Source organism: Meleagris gallopavo, chromosome 1 (assembly GCF_000146605.3).
Source record: "Meleagris gallopavo isolate NT-WF06-2002-E0010 breed Aviagen turkey brand Nicholas breeding stock chromosome 1, Turkey_5.1, whole genome shotgun sequence".
NCBI classification, from domain to species: domain Eukaryota; kingdom Metazoa; phylum Chordata; class Aves; order Galliformes; family Phasianidae; genus Meleagris; species Meleagris gallopavo.
Genome location: NC_015011.2, coordinates 4,016,522 through 4,033,814, shown reverse-complemented (window position 1 = coordinate 4,033,814; position 17,293 = coordinate 4,016,522). Strand labels below are relative to the sequence as shown.

General features: G+C 40.0%; 1 protein-coding gene across 1 annotated transcript in view; it reads left to right on the top strand.

Annotated features, from left to right (window-relative positions):
* Nucleotides 1-17,293, top strand: part of SFMBT2 (Scm like with four mbt domains 2) — a 101,545-nt gene that overhangs the window by 18,920 nt on the left and 65,332 nt on the right. Inside the window, exon 4 of the mRNA XM_003201842.4 lies at nucleotides 15,116-15,204. Coding sequence (XP_003201890.1) covers nucleotides 15,116-15,204 — 89 coding nt within the window. The remainder of the gene's footprint in view (nucleotides 1-15,115; nucleotides 15,205-17,293) is intronic.

Here is a 17,293-nt window from a genome sequence, read left to right as displayed (position 1 = left end):
AGAGAGGCTTTGATTGTCCAAACCCACATAGAGTTGATTTTTTTTTTTCAGTATTGTCTAGAGAACGTGTTTGATTACATTTATCTATTTCAAAATCCAAGACCTTTGCACAGCAGAAAGCTTCAACTTTTGCTAAGACTGGCGACTTCTTACAGTTGTGCTGCAATAATAGACTGATTTATCTGAAAGTGTTTGCAGAACCAAATTCTGTTGTGGCTCCAGACTTCTTGCAAGGAAAACAGATTTCTATAGAACTCAAACTCCATTCAGGATGCACAGAGAGAGAGGTTAAGATGAGTAGCTGAGATCCTGTGGCTTTTTCTCCACTGCTCACAATTCTGATCACAGTGTATAAGATAAAGCTGCAGCCAGTGCTGTGACAAAACCATTGGTTCTGGACCTGACATTTAATGCAGGTAATATTGGAGGAACAAAGATAGGGGAGAGAGAGAGTAATTGCAGAATGAAGCAGGGACTGTGAATGAGAAGTTGTATTTCCAAGGAAGTTTATTGAAGGGGAAGGGTTGTGAGCTGACATCAGGCTTCTGTGTGAATACAGATTTCCTGAGTGACCTTGCTTGTTAACAGCGGGTAAAACAAGGTGAATGTTTGGAAGGTACTTTCGAGACGCTTCAGGGAATATCTTCTTTTGATTGGTCCAAAAAACCCAACCAAACAACAGTAAAACAAACCAAAAAAACTCCCATCCATTGCACAGAACAGTAAAATCCTCCTCCCGTGACATTTATGTGCCAAAGGATTGAAGGATGTAAATCAGGACCTACTAAGGTCCTGATGAGGATCCTAAATAAAAATTTGGCTGAGGAGACGGTCAGTTTTAGGAGCACTGGGCATATATGTTGGAGCCATCATTTGACATCATCCAACTGTTTGTTGCAAACTGTACAACTACAGAAGAAAATGTTGAATGCCTGGGAATCTGCTGCCAAACATCCCTGCTTATAGATGTGATGAGTTGTCACTGAAGGAACTGAAATGTCTGTATTGAAGAAATGAAGTGTGTGCCTCACTTGTGTAGGCTCTGATGTGTAGCTCTGCATGCCTTGAATATCCATTAGTGCCTATTTTGGGTTATCTTCCACTGTCATGCATCTTTCTGCATGGGCTATCAGACTTGGAGCTAGAAAGCTGCAAAACCATTAAAAAAATGAAGAGATTGACCCAGAAAAAATAACACTGGATGCAAAGCACATGACACAGTCAACTGAATGTCCAGCTGAAAGCATTTTTATAGAATTGTCTTTAAAAATAGTAATTGAAAGACTTTAAGTAGCTACTCTGGGTAATTGTGCCTAATTTCCCTTACCCAGTTTCCTGCAATTTCCTCCAGAGGAATTATGGAGTGGAAATGTCATCTCAGACTAAGCAAGACTAAGCGTAGATAGTTAACGTGGTGATGTAATATATAGAACATCAGCAGGCTTTAATAGCTACACTTGGAAATGTCTGTGAAGACTTGAAAGCAAGCAAACCAACCAAAACAAATGAAAAACTGTAATTTATAGTCCAAGCGTGGCACAGCCTTTTGTCCTTTGTATCAGAGAAGGAGGTGACTTTCTGCACACTGCTGTAGGAGCAGGGAAGGGTAAATAGGACAAGGAATTTGAGCCGTAGCACACTGAAGTGAGCATGCACATTTCCTTCAGTGGATCTTTCTGATCAGGTTGAAGGTTAATTTATGTCTGCTAGAGCTGAGAAGACTTCAGGGGTTTTCTGTATGATCATTTAGGGCAAGGACAAACCAACGTGTCCAGTGTCTCATCTTCAGCAGAGCATCCCTTCATATGCTCCACTAATGCTGTCATTGAGTTTGCTTATGAGGAACATGCATATAGCAAGCTTGGGAAGCTGCTAGGAGCAGATGTGAGCACCAGCATGATCCCAAACCAGCTGTGACTTGCATGTAATTTTTCTCTCATTGCACATGATAATGTGGGCTCCCAGTCAACACGGAAGGGGCTTTCTTCCTGAAGCAAACCATATGCTCTTGCATCCTGTGCAGGTAGCTGCTAAGTGCTGCGGAGATTTAAGTAATGGTCCTGTAAAATATTTTTCTGATGGGGAATTTAAGAGCATTTCATCAAACCCAGAATCCAGTTTCTGAGTCAGTTCTGTTGCCGTTACATGACATTGGAAAGCTCTTTTTCAGATTCCCATCTTTTTTTCTGTCTGTATTCTCCTTCCTGTTTCATTTTGATCATAAAAGAATAATAATAATAATAAAAAAGCCAAAATGAAACAAGCAAATTGGCCTCAGGATGCGCTAACACACTTTCTGATTGATGGTTTATTTTGTGATGTGAAGCAGAGAATCTGCGTCCTCTGTTTGTATTGAAGAAAAAAAACCCACACTTCTTTTCTCTACACTGTCACTTTTGGGAATGTTTGAAGAAATGTGGGAAATACAGTGTTTTAGGGTTATGGCATAAAAATGCTGGTACTTCCGAGCATGATGGAGTTGATAGAGAAAATGGATCCAGAGAAACCTTTGCCAAACTCAGGAAGCTGTTCTGCTGTTTGCTGTGTATTGTGCCAGGAGAGGTTCATATTGAATATTAAGAAAAATTTATTCTCCGAAAGAGTGGTGAGGCATTCACACAGGCTGCGCAGGGAGGTGGTGGAGTCACCATTCCTGGAAATGTTCAAGAAATGTGGAGATGTGGCACTGAGGGACGTAGTTAGTGGGCATGGTGGGGATGGGCTGAGATGATCTTAGTGTTTTTTCCAACCTTAATGATTCTGTGATTTGCAGAGAACTGCAAGCAAGTCCTTAAATCCTTCTAGTGCCTCCTTGTTTTCTGTTGGTACCTTGTAGCACTGTTCCTCACTGACTTGAACACAGCATCACCAGCCTCCTGCATGAGTCCAGAAATTATTTTTTTAAGGTTTTGCTCTGCCTCTTGTCTCTGGTATATTCATTGGGTTGCGGTCCAGGCTGCAAACAGTCTTCAAGGGAAGGTATAATTTGAAGACTGCTAGTCTGTGGCCATCCAGTCAGGGATATGTTTCACCTGTCTGTAGCCTCAGCACCTGATAATCTCAGACAGCATGAGTCTAGATGTTTAAATTTCAGATAGATATTGTAGATTTTTTTTTTTTTACCTGAAGATAGGCGTAGGGTGAGACAAATTCAGTTTTGTGACATCTAAAGGCAGAAAGGCTAAGTACGAAACAGGCTTTTGTCTGTTTTCCTGCTTTCGTGCATTTCTTGTGAATTTGGTAAGAGAGAAGTAAATTCAGCAGTCTCCTCATAGTCTAGTGCTGTAACCAGTAAACAAAGCTTTTTTTTTTTTAAGGGATGTTTCTCACTTAAGATAATTAAGGCTTTTTTTTTTTCCTTTGTTTTAAACAATGTAATCACTGAATCATGGGGGTTGGAAGGACCTCAAGAGTTCAACCCCTCTGCTAAAGCAGGTTCCCTGCAGTAGGTCACACAGGTAGGTGTCCTGATAGGTCTTGAATGTCTTCATAAAAGACTTCACAATCTCTCTGGGCAGCAAGGCATATAATGAACTGCAAATGTTATCTCCGTTAATTCTCATCTTTCTGTAGCAAATTGGAAATGAAAAAAAACAAACGTAGAATGGATTTTTTGGACATCAGGGTCTCTGCATATATGTGCTTCTGTCTTTTGATGCCTTCTTCATACTGGATATTTGCTGTAGGCTGTTGGTATTGTCGGAGAAAAAGAGGCAATCGTGCACCACACTGGTTTGTTTTTTATGTAAGAACATTGTACTGCTGTAAATTTGTTTCATTTTACAGAGCTGTTTCCAAAGAACATTCCTTCAGAATACAGCTGCAGGACTAGGAAGTGAGAAAAGGCACTTAATACATGAGATAATTGGAAGAGTTTGAAGGCGTAAGGTCAGAGCCTTGGGTGCAATATTTATATTGCAATGACATCCACTTACAGAACAGCCCATAACTTTCAGGTTACCCATTTGAGGCTGGAGTATGAGATCCTGAAGGGACAGGACAGGATGTAAAAATGCCTCTTACGTTCACTTGCAAAGACAAGCCAAGGAGATAGTATTTATCATCTAGAACAGGTGGCCCCCAAATCTCACTTCCTCCACAAGCTTCACTTTCTAACATCAGAGGGAACTTGTGTAATTATGTGAGAGTCCCATTATAATCTGTAGTACTAATGATGCCCACTGTATGCCTCATGGTGGACAGAGATGCTGACTTGGTATGAAGCAAACTGATGACTTCATGGCTATGGGTTCTGGATCTAACTTGGTTGGGGATGGATCCGAAAACTACAGCAGTTAGCTTTGTGGATGAGTGTTTCTTCTTTCCTTGTTCTTCTTCTGGAACGAATGCACAGAAAGAATACAAAGTTCTGTATGCATGCTTAATCAGTGTTGCTGGGCAAGCAACAGGCATGCATTCTCCCCAGTGACTGCTGGAATTTAGAAATCAGGACTTTATAAATTATCTGTGCAAAGATGACTTCACGTCCTAGTTCTCACCCAGATAAAGCTTAGAAGAAACTAACAGCTGAGCATCTGCTTGGGCCACTTCTGTGCACCTTTGTTAAGGTGCTGATTTTGCCTGGAAAACAGAGTTCTTATCTTATTCTTTTTTTTTTTTTAAATCTCTGTGGGATAAAAATGGATTTCAAAATTACAATCAGCATACCAGGTTTCCCACTTCCCTGAATGCTCCCAAACTCCTGATTTGACAAGGCATTCATTAGCACTCCTAGGTCTGAAGACTGGGAGTTGGAGCTCTCATCTTGCATGAAACATCTCTTCTGTGCATTGAGCACAGCACTTAATGCAAGCAGAGGAAAAAGTAATCAAGGAATGCACACGGAGGCTTGGGGTTAAGTGGCAAGAATCATGGAGTTTGGATGCTTATTTTCACAGTGAGCTGTCACCCTAATGGACATTGATACTAATGACGAGGAACCCCCATGGTTATATGGTTTGTTCAGAGCTTTCAAATTCTGGGCTTTGCCTGGTTTTCAAAAATGCCTCCCAGCAGCTCTGTCTGTGTATGTACACGTATGAGACCATTTAAGTGAGCCATTCCTGGTTAATTTCTAATTGAGATTTAGTTACCTTCTACCTGGAATTGAATTGAGCAGAGAGCAGTGTTACTGCTGTGCATAAAAAGGGCACAATCTCTGTTTAGATAAGAGCAAAGGCAAGAAATTGTGCCTCAGTCTGTATAATTTTTGTGGTTATAAATCAGGTTTCCTCCTAATCATTACATAGGTATTCAAAAGGTAGAACGTATTTTTCTTTTAATATGTTGGGTCCTATGGCAAAATCAGAATAATCAGCCTTCATACCTGCAGATACAATAGAACAGGTAAGTGACCCAAATTATAATGTTCCTATGGAGGAACTTCAGCATTCCCAAGTAAGTTGCCAGGCAGCTGCCTTTCCTGATTTGTGGCAGTGTAGTGGAGCTGTTTCTCTTGTTTGGTGCCTAACCTAGATGACAAGATTTCAGAACAGCATTCCAGATGAAGTTAATGTAAAAATACTTTGAAAATAAGTTTACTCACTGCAAATGAGTGAAAAAGCCGAATCATTGAATACCACCCTATTGAGGCTGGATGGCAGTAGTTCCCATTTTCCCAAGGGAGAGCTGTGCTGCATCCCAATGGTCCTTGGTAGTGCATTGCTATTCATGTGAAGTCATGTTACAGTGAAAGGCTGTTGCTGTTCATTGCAGAGGAGCTGGGCTAGATGACCTTTAGGGATCCCTTCCAAGTCAAACGGTCCTATGATTTTAGTACAAACAGAATTGATAAATTTGCTTCTGTCCTTAATGTACTTAATCTCATTGGAATTGATAGATAATGCCACTTTGATAAAGCAGAACCACTTCTCATTATCAACGTGCTTCTCCTTTTTATTCTTTTTTTTTTTAATTTTATTTTAAGCAATCCAGAGCAACGAGGATATTGACTTTTTAAGTAAGGGAGAGTAATTAATCACAGTACTTACGAGTAGATCATTTACTGCAGCTTGCGTGCAGGATGGGTAGCTGAAACCATTCAGTCAATCAAGGCAAGCTGTACAGGTTAATGACACAAGGGTGACCATGCTGTTGTTGGGATTTATTAGGCAAATCTTCTTCTGATCTTGGACACTGTAAGCAGAAAGCCATCGCAGTGGGTTCTGAAGAAGAGTGTTTGTTTTCCATGATGTTGTCTCTGAAACTGAGACAACTGAGCCGACTGCATGGAAATGCCTCAGCAGTGGCTGATAGCAACCCTTCTGCCAGCTTTTTCTTAGAATCATAGAATAATTAAGGTTGGAAAAGACCATTAAGACCATCTAGTCCTACCATCAACCCATCCCCACCATGTCCACTAACCCATGTCCCTCAGTGAAGTGTCTGCCTTTTTTTTGAATGCCTCCAGGAATGGTGACTCTACCATCTCCTGCATGGCAAAACTACAGTGTGCTGAGCAGCACATATCTGAGGCTGCAGTGAGTAAATGGAATTATTTCTCTAAGATCTTGGCGTCATTCAGAAAAATAACTTCATTGTAATAGCATCCACTTGCCCCATCTGCACATGCACACTTTTCTCCCATGGCATCCCACGTCCGCTTCTCCCTCTGATAGTTCCCAAATCTGAATTGGGCACATAGCACAGACCAGAGTGAGCTACGAAAATGAAAAGCTACTCCCAAGCCACCCATTGCTTTTTTTTATTGTTATAAAGAGAACAGTTAATTAAAGATTAGAGAAACCCAATGGGAATGCTATGTCTGTGAAGGACTAAAAGATGTTAGGAAGTAAAGTCTTCTGTGAAGAATGAGACCTTTTTTTCCATAAGATTTTTCTTGCTTTGACTAAAAGAGTGCAAGTGGATCATTTCTGGATGCCTTGAATGGTAACAAGAAAGATAGCCGTTACAGTATACTGAAACTCAGTATAACTGCATGGTAAGGGTGAGAGTGTAAACCACATGAAACGTTCATGCCTTTCTTCATTTTTACTTCTTTTTCTAATTGAAGAATGCTCTTGCATGCAGAATTGCGTAAACAAAGGTTAAAGTCTGCACGTTGACCTCTTCTTGGGTCAAAATCATAAAAAGTGCAGCATGGCTATTAGAAATGGGGTTGTGTAGTTTTCAGTAGCCTGAAAAATGGAGCTTGCAAGAGGTTTGGAAGACAATTAGAAAGTGAATACAAAATATTTTCATCACGTGTAGTTGCTCACGCAGTCTAAACAAAGAAATTTACTTTGAAATGTATACATTTTGAAAGTTTTATTTTTAAAGGGTAATTAGATAACTAAGAGCTAGGAGGTGAATCAGTAGCTTAAACCATCCTTCAGCAGTGCACAAGAGTGACTCATTCCATTGTAGTTATCACACTTTCATCCATGAACCTGCTGTACATGCATATGAATGGGACCATGATGTACTGCTGATTCCAGGAATGTATTTTGGACACGTGTGTTGCTTGATACACAGTTGCTTGTAGCTTCCTTTTTTCAATGAAAATCCCCTATGTAATATTTTCTTTGAAAGCTTTCGTTTTTTAAGACAGGTGTCTAGAAGGAGGTGTCTGAGCTCTGGAGTTTATATCCCTTGAAATATAAGGCTGCATCATTAAGAAATGAGATCAACAGCTTTTCATGTATGGTTTCTTTTTTCTTTTTGGGCCCTGCAGTTTCATCATTTTGTGATTCGATTCAAACCACAGAACTCTGCTGTTGGGAGAACAGTGGATTGTTTAAAGCTTTAAATGAGAAAGCTTTTTGAAGGCATCTCCAGCCACATTTGATTTTTTCCAGGGAGCCCATGAAAGAACAAAAAATGGAAAATGTCATGAAACCACTACATAGCTTTTTAAATTTTATTTTATTTCAGAAATGCCAAATAGGGAGTCTTGTGCTGGGCTTTGTAGGGTACAGCCGAGGATGTTGCTTACCATGAAGGACTTGGAGATGGGTCAGGAAGAGTAGACACAACCTGAGCCTCTTGCTTGGAGGTACAGGAAGATCCTTGAGCAGTGACAGCACCCTCATCCCCACCCATTTCCACCTCCAGTTTGGTTCTCAGGGATGTGTAGTTCAACAAGCTGACTGAAAATGTTGGGATTCAGCTGTTTTCTGTCAAAATATTGTTTTATCAAAATGGTAATATTTTGTAGGAACGTGTCAGTTTTGACAAATTGTTTTGATGGGTGAAGTCTAAACAAATTGTTTCAGTGTTCTATGTTGTTTTGATATAATGACATCTCATTTTGACTCTATCATTTAGACCTTTGTAACATGCTTACAACTTTTGTGTTTAGATCTTTATAAAAAAAATATTTCATCAAGTATATTACAACAATTTTTAAAATATCAAGATAACAAGTTTCTTTTTCTTTCTGTTTGCATCGTGCTCTTTTTTGAAAACTGCAGTTCTGTATTATCTACATGTAAACTTTTGAATGTCTTGAAATACTTGTTTGAGAAATTTACTGTTCATGAAATTCTGATGTTTTAGCTTGCTTTGTACTGGAGTGATAAGAATTGCCTGGTTCTTGTCTGATTATAGTTCCTCTTGTTAACCAGTTTTTTTCATTCAATTCCCCAGAAGGATGTAAATTTTTAATAATGATAGTTACCACAGTGACAGTGGTGTCACTTAACAGATTTATCCCGAAGATTTAAAACCATTCTATAAAGCTGTTTAAGACTCTGTTCCTTCTTCAGAGAACTGAAACTCAGATGCTTAGATGTTAATGGGGAGATACTGACGCACTGCTTATGATTCTGGGTAAGGAAAAATAAAAATAATGCAAAAAAATTATTTATTTATTTACTTATTTATTGTCTAAAGATTTTTTTTTCTTAGTTAGAACAAAACATAAGCATAATTTGATGCTACTGCTTGTCTTGTACCATGTTACTGGTGGCAGAAGGCCAGGTTCTCTCAGGTAGATTGGTAGGTTGTCTCTTTACATCCATGTACCTACTCAACGTGTAGGTTTGGCATAAGTATTTACCTTGTTCCTTAACATATAGAATTGCTCATTCAGATCTGAACGTGTCTTTGGCCCATTATTCCAGCATTTTCCCCAGTGCTATGGGTCCTCTGCCATTTACTGGCTGCCATGTTTGTAGGAATGGTCAAGGTGCAGGTGTACTGAATGCAATAAATTATTTTGAAGTAATGACATTCTGTATGCTCAGTGATCCCTTGTTAGTGGAAGCACAGTCTTGGCCCACGCTGCTTCTGCTTCTTATGTCTTCCCTTGGAGCTGAGAAGAGTGAAAATGTCCATGGCATGTGTAAAGATTGTTGGAGAACTAGCCTATGTTGGTGGTGCAATCCAGTGAGGTATTTGTTCAACACTGTGCCAGTTCAAATTCTTGCTACTGCCAGTCTTTCTGATTTCAGTTTTTTTGTGGATTTTTTTTTTCCCCATGTTCAGCAGTGCTTTGTTCTTAGAGCAAAAAAAAAAAAAAGGAAAGTAGAAAATGAAGATTTTGTATGATCCCATGACTATAGGAGAAGTGGCTTTATGAAAAAGAGCAACTATTAAAGACTAGACAAAATCCCAAGAGTTGGTAATGTGATAACAGTATCTCATACACATTGTATGGAGTGCCTATGGCTCAGTGCTTTCATGGGACTGTAAATGTTCTTTTAATCTCTTATTTCTCTAGAGAGACAGATAAATCTGAACCCATTATACACTGTGGCTAAAGCAGGGCACAGACATTACGTGCTTGAGTGAGCAGAGGATGGAAGCAGCCGTCTTGGTTCTTGGGTACATGGTTAGCACAATTATGGGGAAGGTGGTGATGCAGGGTTTGCAGCGCTGTGCACTCTTTTACCCTCTGTTTGCATGGCTTTTGAGGTCAACATGCACAATACAAGGGGAAGGGGCCATTTTTGAGCTGCTAATAGTGAAAAACAGGGAGAACCTGATGCTTGGCATGTAGTCCTGAAGGTCCTTTGCACATTGAGTAATGAGCATGTTGCAGCAGTGTTGAGGTTGGCTTTTGGGTTGCCAACCCACAGTCATTTGGTCAGGAAAATGAGATGAATGAGTAAAAGTGACAAAATGGCAGGGAGCAGTAAGGTGAGGAGAGGAATGGACATAAGAAATGAGGCTGGGGACAAGATGAATCAAGTAGGGAACAAAATGGGAAGAATGATTGCTATTTTTTGGATACTGGGTTTAGTCCTTTTTTTTAATGAAGTTCAGTCCCGAGGAAGGAAGCTTGGTTTTATAACCTGTACCGTCGCTTCATTAGGAATAAATAGAATCTTAATGTGGAAGGGTCCTTTTTCTTTCTAATTTAAGAATCTTCTGTAATATCGACTGAACTAGAAGCTGTTCTCTTAAATGAGTATTTTTCATTGAGGGAGGCAGGATGGCTTTGTATTTGTCTCCAGCATGGTACAGAGACTGTAGCAGAGCAGGAATATGCCTCGGCCAAGCACTGTGCAGATCTGGCCATGATTTTGGGCTGCCTTGCTTTAAGGCATGTGGTTCTGTATCTTTTTTATTGCAGGAAGATGTTTTTTAAAGCCTTTGGCCTTGGAACCACAGAGATGTGAAAGCATCCACCCGCTCACCCATGCTGGCTCCAAGATGAACTGGGCCCAACTCAAAGGGAGCAGGCACATCTGCGTGCACAAGATGCTGTTCCAGAGAGGGTTGTGATGTCACCTCCTAAACCTGGAAAGAACAGTAGTTAGGAGAGCACTGTCATTTTTGGAATGTCACTTGGTATTATTCTTGCCTGGCATTTGGGCTATCCTGTGTCTGACATCATGCAAACTCTCAAGCTTTTCCCATGATGAGAATGCCTGGCTCCTCTCCGGTGTATTTCTTGTTTAATCTTTCAGTTCAGCCCATGCTGAGGCCTTTGCATCAGTGGGAACACTAAGTCAAGTCTTTTTTCCACTATCCTCTCGCTTCTTTTGAATCATTTCCCTAGTGATACATTTGATGGCACTTGGCCCCTGGGGTCTCAGACCATTGCACAACTTCGTCTTCCTAGTTTCTCAACCAACCCCACACAGGACAGTGGGACTGGCACTAAGATGGGTCTGTTTCTCGTAGTATTTCTGGGACTCTTGGTCAGTCTCTGTCCTCACAAAGCCTTATGCTGTATGGACTAGTCAGTGTGACTATTACTTATGCCTTGATCAGGGAAGCTATTACTGTTGAGAATATCTCTTCCAAAGTTACCCCAATATAATTAAGATATCTCAAATGCTTTCTTGCTATTGGGCCTATTAGGTCTCCTGCTGTGATGTGATGACAAACAGCTCGTTTGTCATGAGGTGCCATCGTGACAAACGAGCTGTGCCTTGTGAGGGAGGATGGATGTGCAAAGAGTACTCATCTCTGCTTGGAAGGGGTTTAATTCACTGATAAAATTCTTCCAGATTCCTGGGCTCCTCTGATTACAAAAATGTTTAAACCCGTATCATCCACATAGAAGTACCAGAGACTTTATAACAACTGTGAAGATTTCTGGTCAACTTTTGAGTCTGCACAGCTCTGTAAGAACCAGAGTGGAACGAATTAGCATGAGGACAACTGCGCAGTTATAAATTGCTGCAATTTCAGCAACCGTGTTGTTCTTTATGGCTTTTGGTGTTTGTACAACAGTTTGCCTCTCTGCATGAAATGAATCCATTTGAAGGTATTTAATGATGAGGTTTCTTTTGCTTTATTTAATTTGTTTTTCCCTCTCCTTGGAAGATCCTCCAAAGAGGTCTTCTTGGAAGATGAATCCATTGACAGGAAGAGAAAATACAGATGTCTGAGCCCAGTGGACCACTCCTGACTATTTTTATGAAAAAGGAAAAAAATATTTTTGCCTCAGGCAGTCTGATCTGGTGATTGGGTAACCCTGTCCATGGCAGGGGGCTGGAGCTCAATGATCTTTAAGATCGCTTCCAACCTAAGTCATCCTATGATCCTCTGTCCTATCCACCATCCTGTCCCACCAACTGGCCAGCTAGCTCTAAAAGCAGAGTTCTTCCAGCACATCTGCAGTAGGAGAGGTCTTGTTGGGTATTTTTTCTATAGCTAATAAGCCGAAGCATGAATTAGCAATTTAAAATCAGTGCTTCAGTTGACAGGTGCTGGGATAGATATACCAGAGAAGCACCATTGTTTCCTGAGATGGATGCTCAGGGTGGGCACCGATGCATTATACTACCAGCTATTCTCATTTACCTTGTAGATTTTGTTTCGTTTGAATATTCTTGTTTAACATTTTGCTTGGTCCTCAAAGGCTTTTGCAGATCTCATGGTGATTCAGATTCACTTCATTACTACTAGTAATTAGTATTTGCATTGTAGTGATTTTCACTGCAGAACTGAGAATCCTGATCATGCTCTACAGGCACAGAAAATATGTGCAAAACCCTCTTTCTAAAACTTCTTTCTAAAACTTGCAGTCTGTTAGTCTGTTCTCTCCCAGAGGATTTATTATTATTATTATTATTTTACGTTTATCTGCAATGCAAAAGAAGATTAAAATGAAGCAAAACACTGCACACTGGTTCTGTTTCGGGAGGATGGTTCTAAAACTACTTAGAAACTGGGGGTAGCATGTTTTTCAGCTGAGTCTGTTTTGTTGAATAGAGATCATCGTGTTGCTTTTGGACTGCAGAAACCCATAATCCAGATTCAAAGATTGACAGGGTCCCCATTTTATTTAGGCCTCCAAAAGCTGTGAGGTTCAAGTCTTAGAGAGGACAAAGTATATAAATTTGGCTGACAACTTTGTGGGCAGGAGCCAAAATGAAGTTGTTTTGCACCCTTCTCTGATGCACCCAGTGCATTTTGCGTAAGTCTGAATGAAGAACTCCAGTCCCATTCATTATGCCAGTTACTCTCTTCTCACTGATGCCAACATTAAGCTTGTTTATTGTTGTAATTTAAGTGAACAGGAACTGATGAGGTGTGTGCAGTGTGTGTGTTGAGAGTGAAAGCACCGTGTAAAACACATTTGTTCTCAGGCTATTCCTTCATCTTAAATAATATAAAGGTGAAAAATCTCCTGCAAATCATACAAAATTGGTACTACAAAAAAATTTAGAGCAGTTCCAGACTGGCTTAAATGTTATTTTGTAGATGCTTGTGACCAGCACTTTAAAGTTTGCTGACTTTGAATACATCTAAATGCACTTGCAAGGTCATTTAGACATATAAATATGTGGTTTGAGTTACATTAGGAGAACAGGCTTTTGGGGAAGGAGCACAATTCAGGAAATAAGATCTGCTGGGCATGAATTCTACCATTTTCCATAGCCAGCTGTGTGGATTGCATAAGGTATTTAGGCTATGATTTGAATCTTAGACTAAATTCAGGTGTGCTAAGCACCCAAACAAGAAGCATGCTCAAGCATGAAGCGTTTTTCCTCTTTTTTGTGGCAATATCATATAAGTGAAGGTGAGGTCTGTGGGAGCCTTGCAAGGATCAATGTGAGTATTGCCAGCCATGGCTTGTCCTGGATTATGATTTTTCTAATTGAAACTCATTCTCTTTTCAGGGTCTCTGGAATGTGTTTGTGGAAGGAAATAGCTTCTTTGGGGGGATATTTGCTGCTAGACAGCTTGGGATTGTGTTTTACTTCTCTCCAAAGGCAATGTTTGCTAGGTGCTCATGATTGAATACCTCCGATGAACACCTGTGTGCTGGGTGCACGTATACAGAACGCTCATCAGCTCAGTATCAAATCTCAGCTCAGGTTCATGCCCAGGCTGTGATCCATGTGATCTAAAGGAACAATTTTTGTGGGAGTGTTGGGGCTTCCTGAGGAGTTGACTTACTTGAAACACTTCTGTATCTACTCATACTTCACGTGGAGTCCCTAACCTCAGATTGTGCATTGCTGGAGCATTAACATCTTTGGAAGAGCTGAGAAGTCACTGCATTTCTAAACTGCTCAGGAATCTTGTTCTGATTTGTGTGCGGGGTGCTTTAATTTGGGTTGTTCTTGGTTGACTAACACAGCATTTCTCTAAAGCGTTAAGCAAGGACTCAGTTTCTTCTGAGCAAAACGCAAGGGCTGCTGTAATGTAATTATTTTGGAGCTGTGCAGGTTGATTTACAGCCCTTCCTGGACTCCCCTATGGGGTAGTGGTCTTTAAACCAGTTGTTTGTTCAGAACTAATGTCATAATTTTCAAATGGTTGTGATTTTTCCCTTCTGTAGGTGTAGGTATGATTAACGTATCTATATCACTGTTGGTTGTATAAACACATAAATAAGTTTTTAGAGGGGAGATCAAAATGTTTCCGATGTAATTTAATTTCCATTTATAGACAGGTGGAATTAAAGTCTGATCTCTGGGTTTGCAAATGTGCAATGTATTCAAAGCGATGTCTGAATCTCTGAAGCTAAGATTTGCTGAATTGCTTTTGAGTGCTCAATCTTCCACTAATTTCAAAAATAATTGACCCAAAATCTGAATCCCAGAGGCAGCATTTATGTTTTTAGTTAAATCTTATATAACTCTATTGACACAGATCCCGAAGTAGCACACTTACAGCATTTAGCTCAAAAATGACTGAAAATATTTTTAAAATGAAATAGAAGTTCATGGTCAATAATTTAAGGCTTCTTACAAGTGTGTGGACTCGATGACTGATGTACAGTAATCTCAGGCTTGAGTTTTCTGCTTTCAGGGGGAAAGAGCCTATCAAGGCCTGTCAAGGAACTGAAAAGTTTGAACAGATATTTTTTTTCTCTGAGATCACCATTAAAAATAAAAAGAGACATTATAAAGCATTTCTAAGCCTACATGGGAAGCAGGGAACTAGTATATAGTCATAGTAGTTATACAAGCTGTGGCCAGTTTGGATTGGGAGACTTGGAGATGCTAAGACACACTGTAGTAAATCCCTGTCACTGCAGCAGAGCACGACCTTCCCGTATTTTAGAGGTATAAGCTCATGGCTGTGTCTGGGTTGCTCAAGCAGCTTGGACAATGAACCATCTTTTTACCTGATCAGGATTGCAACTGTACCTGAAACTTCAGAGCTGATAAGTCTCACTAAGTGATAAGTCTGTCTACAATGTATACAAAAAGTCCATTGCAATCTGCTTCTCTGAGCATTTCTTTTCTTCTTTCATCCTCTGCAGCAATCAAAGAGAAATATGTGGACTGGACAGAGTTTCTTATCCATGATCTGACTGGCGCCCGGACTGCACCTGCAAATTTACTGGAAGGCGTATGTATTAGATTGCAGTTTCTCTCTGATACTGTCTTGTGGTGTGCATGCTACAGCAGTGCTTGTGCTCCCCATGTGTAGGGCTGTGCGCTTGCAATATCTGTGTGTCAACAGCTGTGCAAAAGTTAGGAGCGACATTGCCTTGATTCTGCTGGCTCTGCTTCTGACTGAGTCTTGGGGTATTTTATTTGGCTTTAGGTTGAAAGGTGCTTAGAAATTTGGATATTCATGTGCCAGGAGGTGAAGGAGAATGCCCACAGATTGGAGACGGGTGTTGGTAGGTTGATGGAGAGCATTGTCAGATTTATATATTTATATTTCAAGGTCGGAGCAGAGTTTCAGGATCATCCAGTCCAACCATCCATGGCTATGGACCATGGATAGGTCCCTGGAGGACAACAGTCAGGTCTAAACCTGGGAAGTTGAGTGTGGTGGGCTCGCTCATTGATGACTGGATAAGAAGAAGGAGCTTGTTGTGTCAGATGCATCCATATAGCAAAGAACCTGGTTTGTGTAGCACGTTTGCAAGGAGGCTTGCACCTGGGACATGCTTGAGATCTTAATATTTCACAGCTTCAGCTTCAGATGGGGGGAGCACGGCTCATCCTACTTTTCATTGGGAAGGCAACCATCTCTGGTGCATGCCAGTGCTATTAGGAACTTTTCTGTTCCCATTCAAGGTCAGGTTGGAGGAGGCTTTTTATAACCTGATTGAGCTGTAGGTGCTCCTGCTTGTTGCAGGGGAGTTGGACTAGATGGCCCTTAAGAGTCCCTTCCAACTCAATTCTGTGATTCTAGAGGCAGCAAAAATAGGAGGTCCCAGGCAGAAACGCACTGCCTTGGCTTGAAACAGTTTCTCACCCTATTCTGGTGTTGTATGTGATATATGTGCTTAGTACTGTCTGTGTTGTGCAATGTATGTTACCCCCCTGTCGACAGATTTGCTGTTTGTGAGTGCTGCAGATTGTTCTTATACTGTTAAATCAATATGCAGTGATAAATTTTTTTTAACATGCTAGCTATGCATATAAAGAGCTCTTGAATTATGGTAAATGTTAATATTTCAAGCAAGCCAATTATTAATCTTAGCCATTGAGTTGTCAGGAGTAAGCGACAGCCCTTTGGCTTAGAATTTAGCACACAAATCTGGGAAGCGATATTCGCATTTTTGTGGCCAAGGTTTTGTAGTAATAAGGTAAATCATTACACCACCATTTGATGTTAAAGAATGTTTTGTTGGAATGAAGCAGTGTATGAGAGAAAAAAAAAAAAAATTAAGTAGATTTGTATTATGTTACTACATTTTAAGAGTGCATTTTTCCATGAAATAATATTTGAAGAGGTTGTGCAGGTGCCTGTAGCTTCTACAGTAGAGGAGTTGCTTATAATGGTGGATACTTTATTTTGAGAAATATCTGTTAATCATAGGTCTGGTTAAAAGTGTACATGTGATAAGGTTTTAGTCAATTCAGATCTTTCTTTTTTATTTCTTACCGAATTCTCATTTTGATGCCTATATTTCTGGCTTAAAGGAGGTGTAGTCAAATTTGGGTATGCTTCAAAATTTGAATATTTTTAAAAATCAATATGAGAGCTTTTTTACAAAAGGAAAGTAAGGCTTATTCCTCCTTTTTATTTTTTTTCTAGCCACCCGTAGAAGGAACTGACCTGAGCAGACACTGATTTGCAGAATTAATATTAAAAAAAAAAAATCAAAATGTGAAAGGTACATATTGTCAAATTAAGAAGAAGTGGAACAATCACACACACAAGAAAGATTGTGCTGATTTTTTTTTTCCTCATATATTTTGCCTGTGCTTAACATTTCCTTTGAGGAGCAATGCTTACAACTTTTGGAGCGATTGTTACTGCTGTTCTTAAAATCCTAGAAGTGAGAAATTGAGTAAGAATTGGTTTAAAAAAAATAGAAAAATAAAATAAAAAGCTCTAACCCTCATATTGGCAAGAAAAAGCTTGACAACACAGTGTTGCTCACACTCACAAAAGAAAATTACTGAGCCCCGGAGGTATTCTGAAAAATACCACACGTTTGTTTTAATGCCTGCGGTTGGCAACTTTGAAGGTGTAA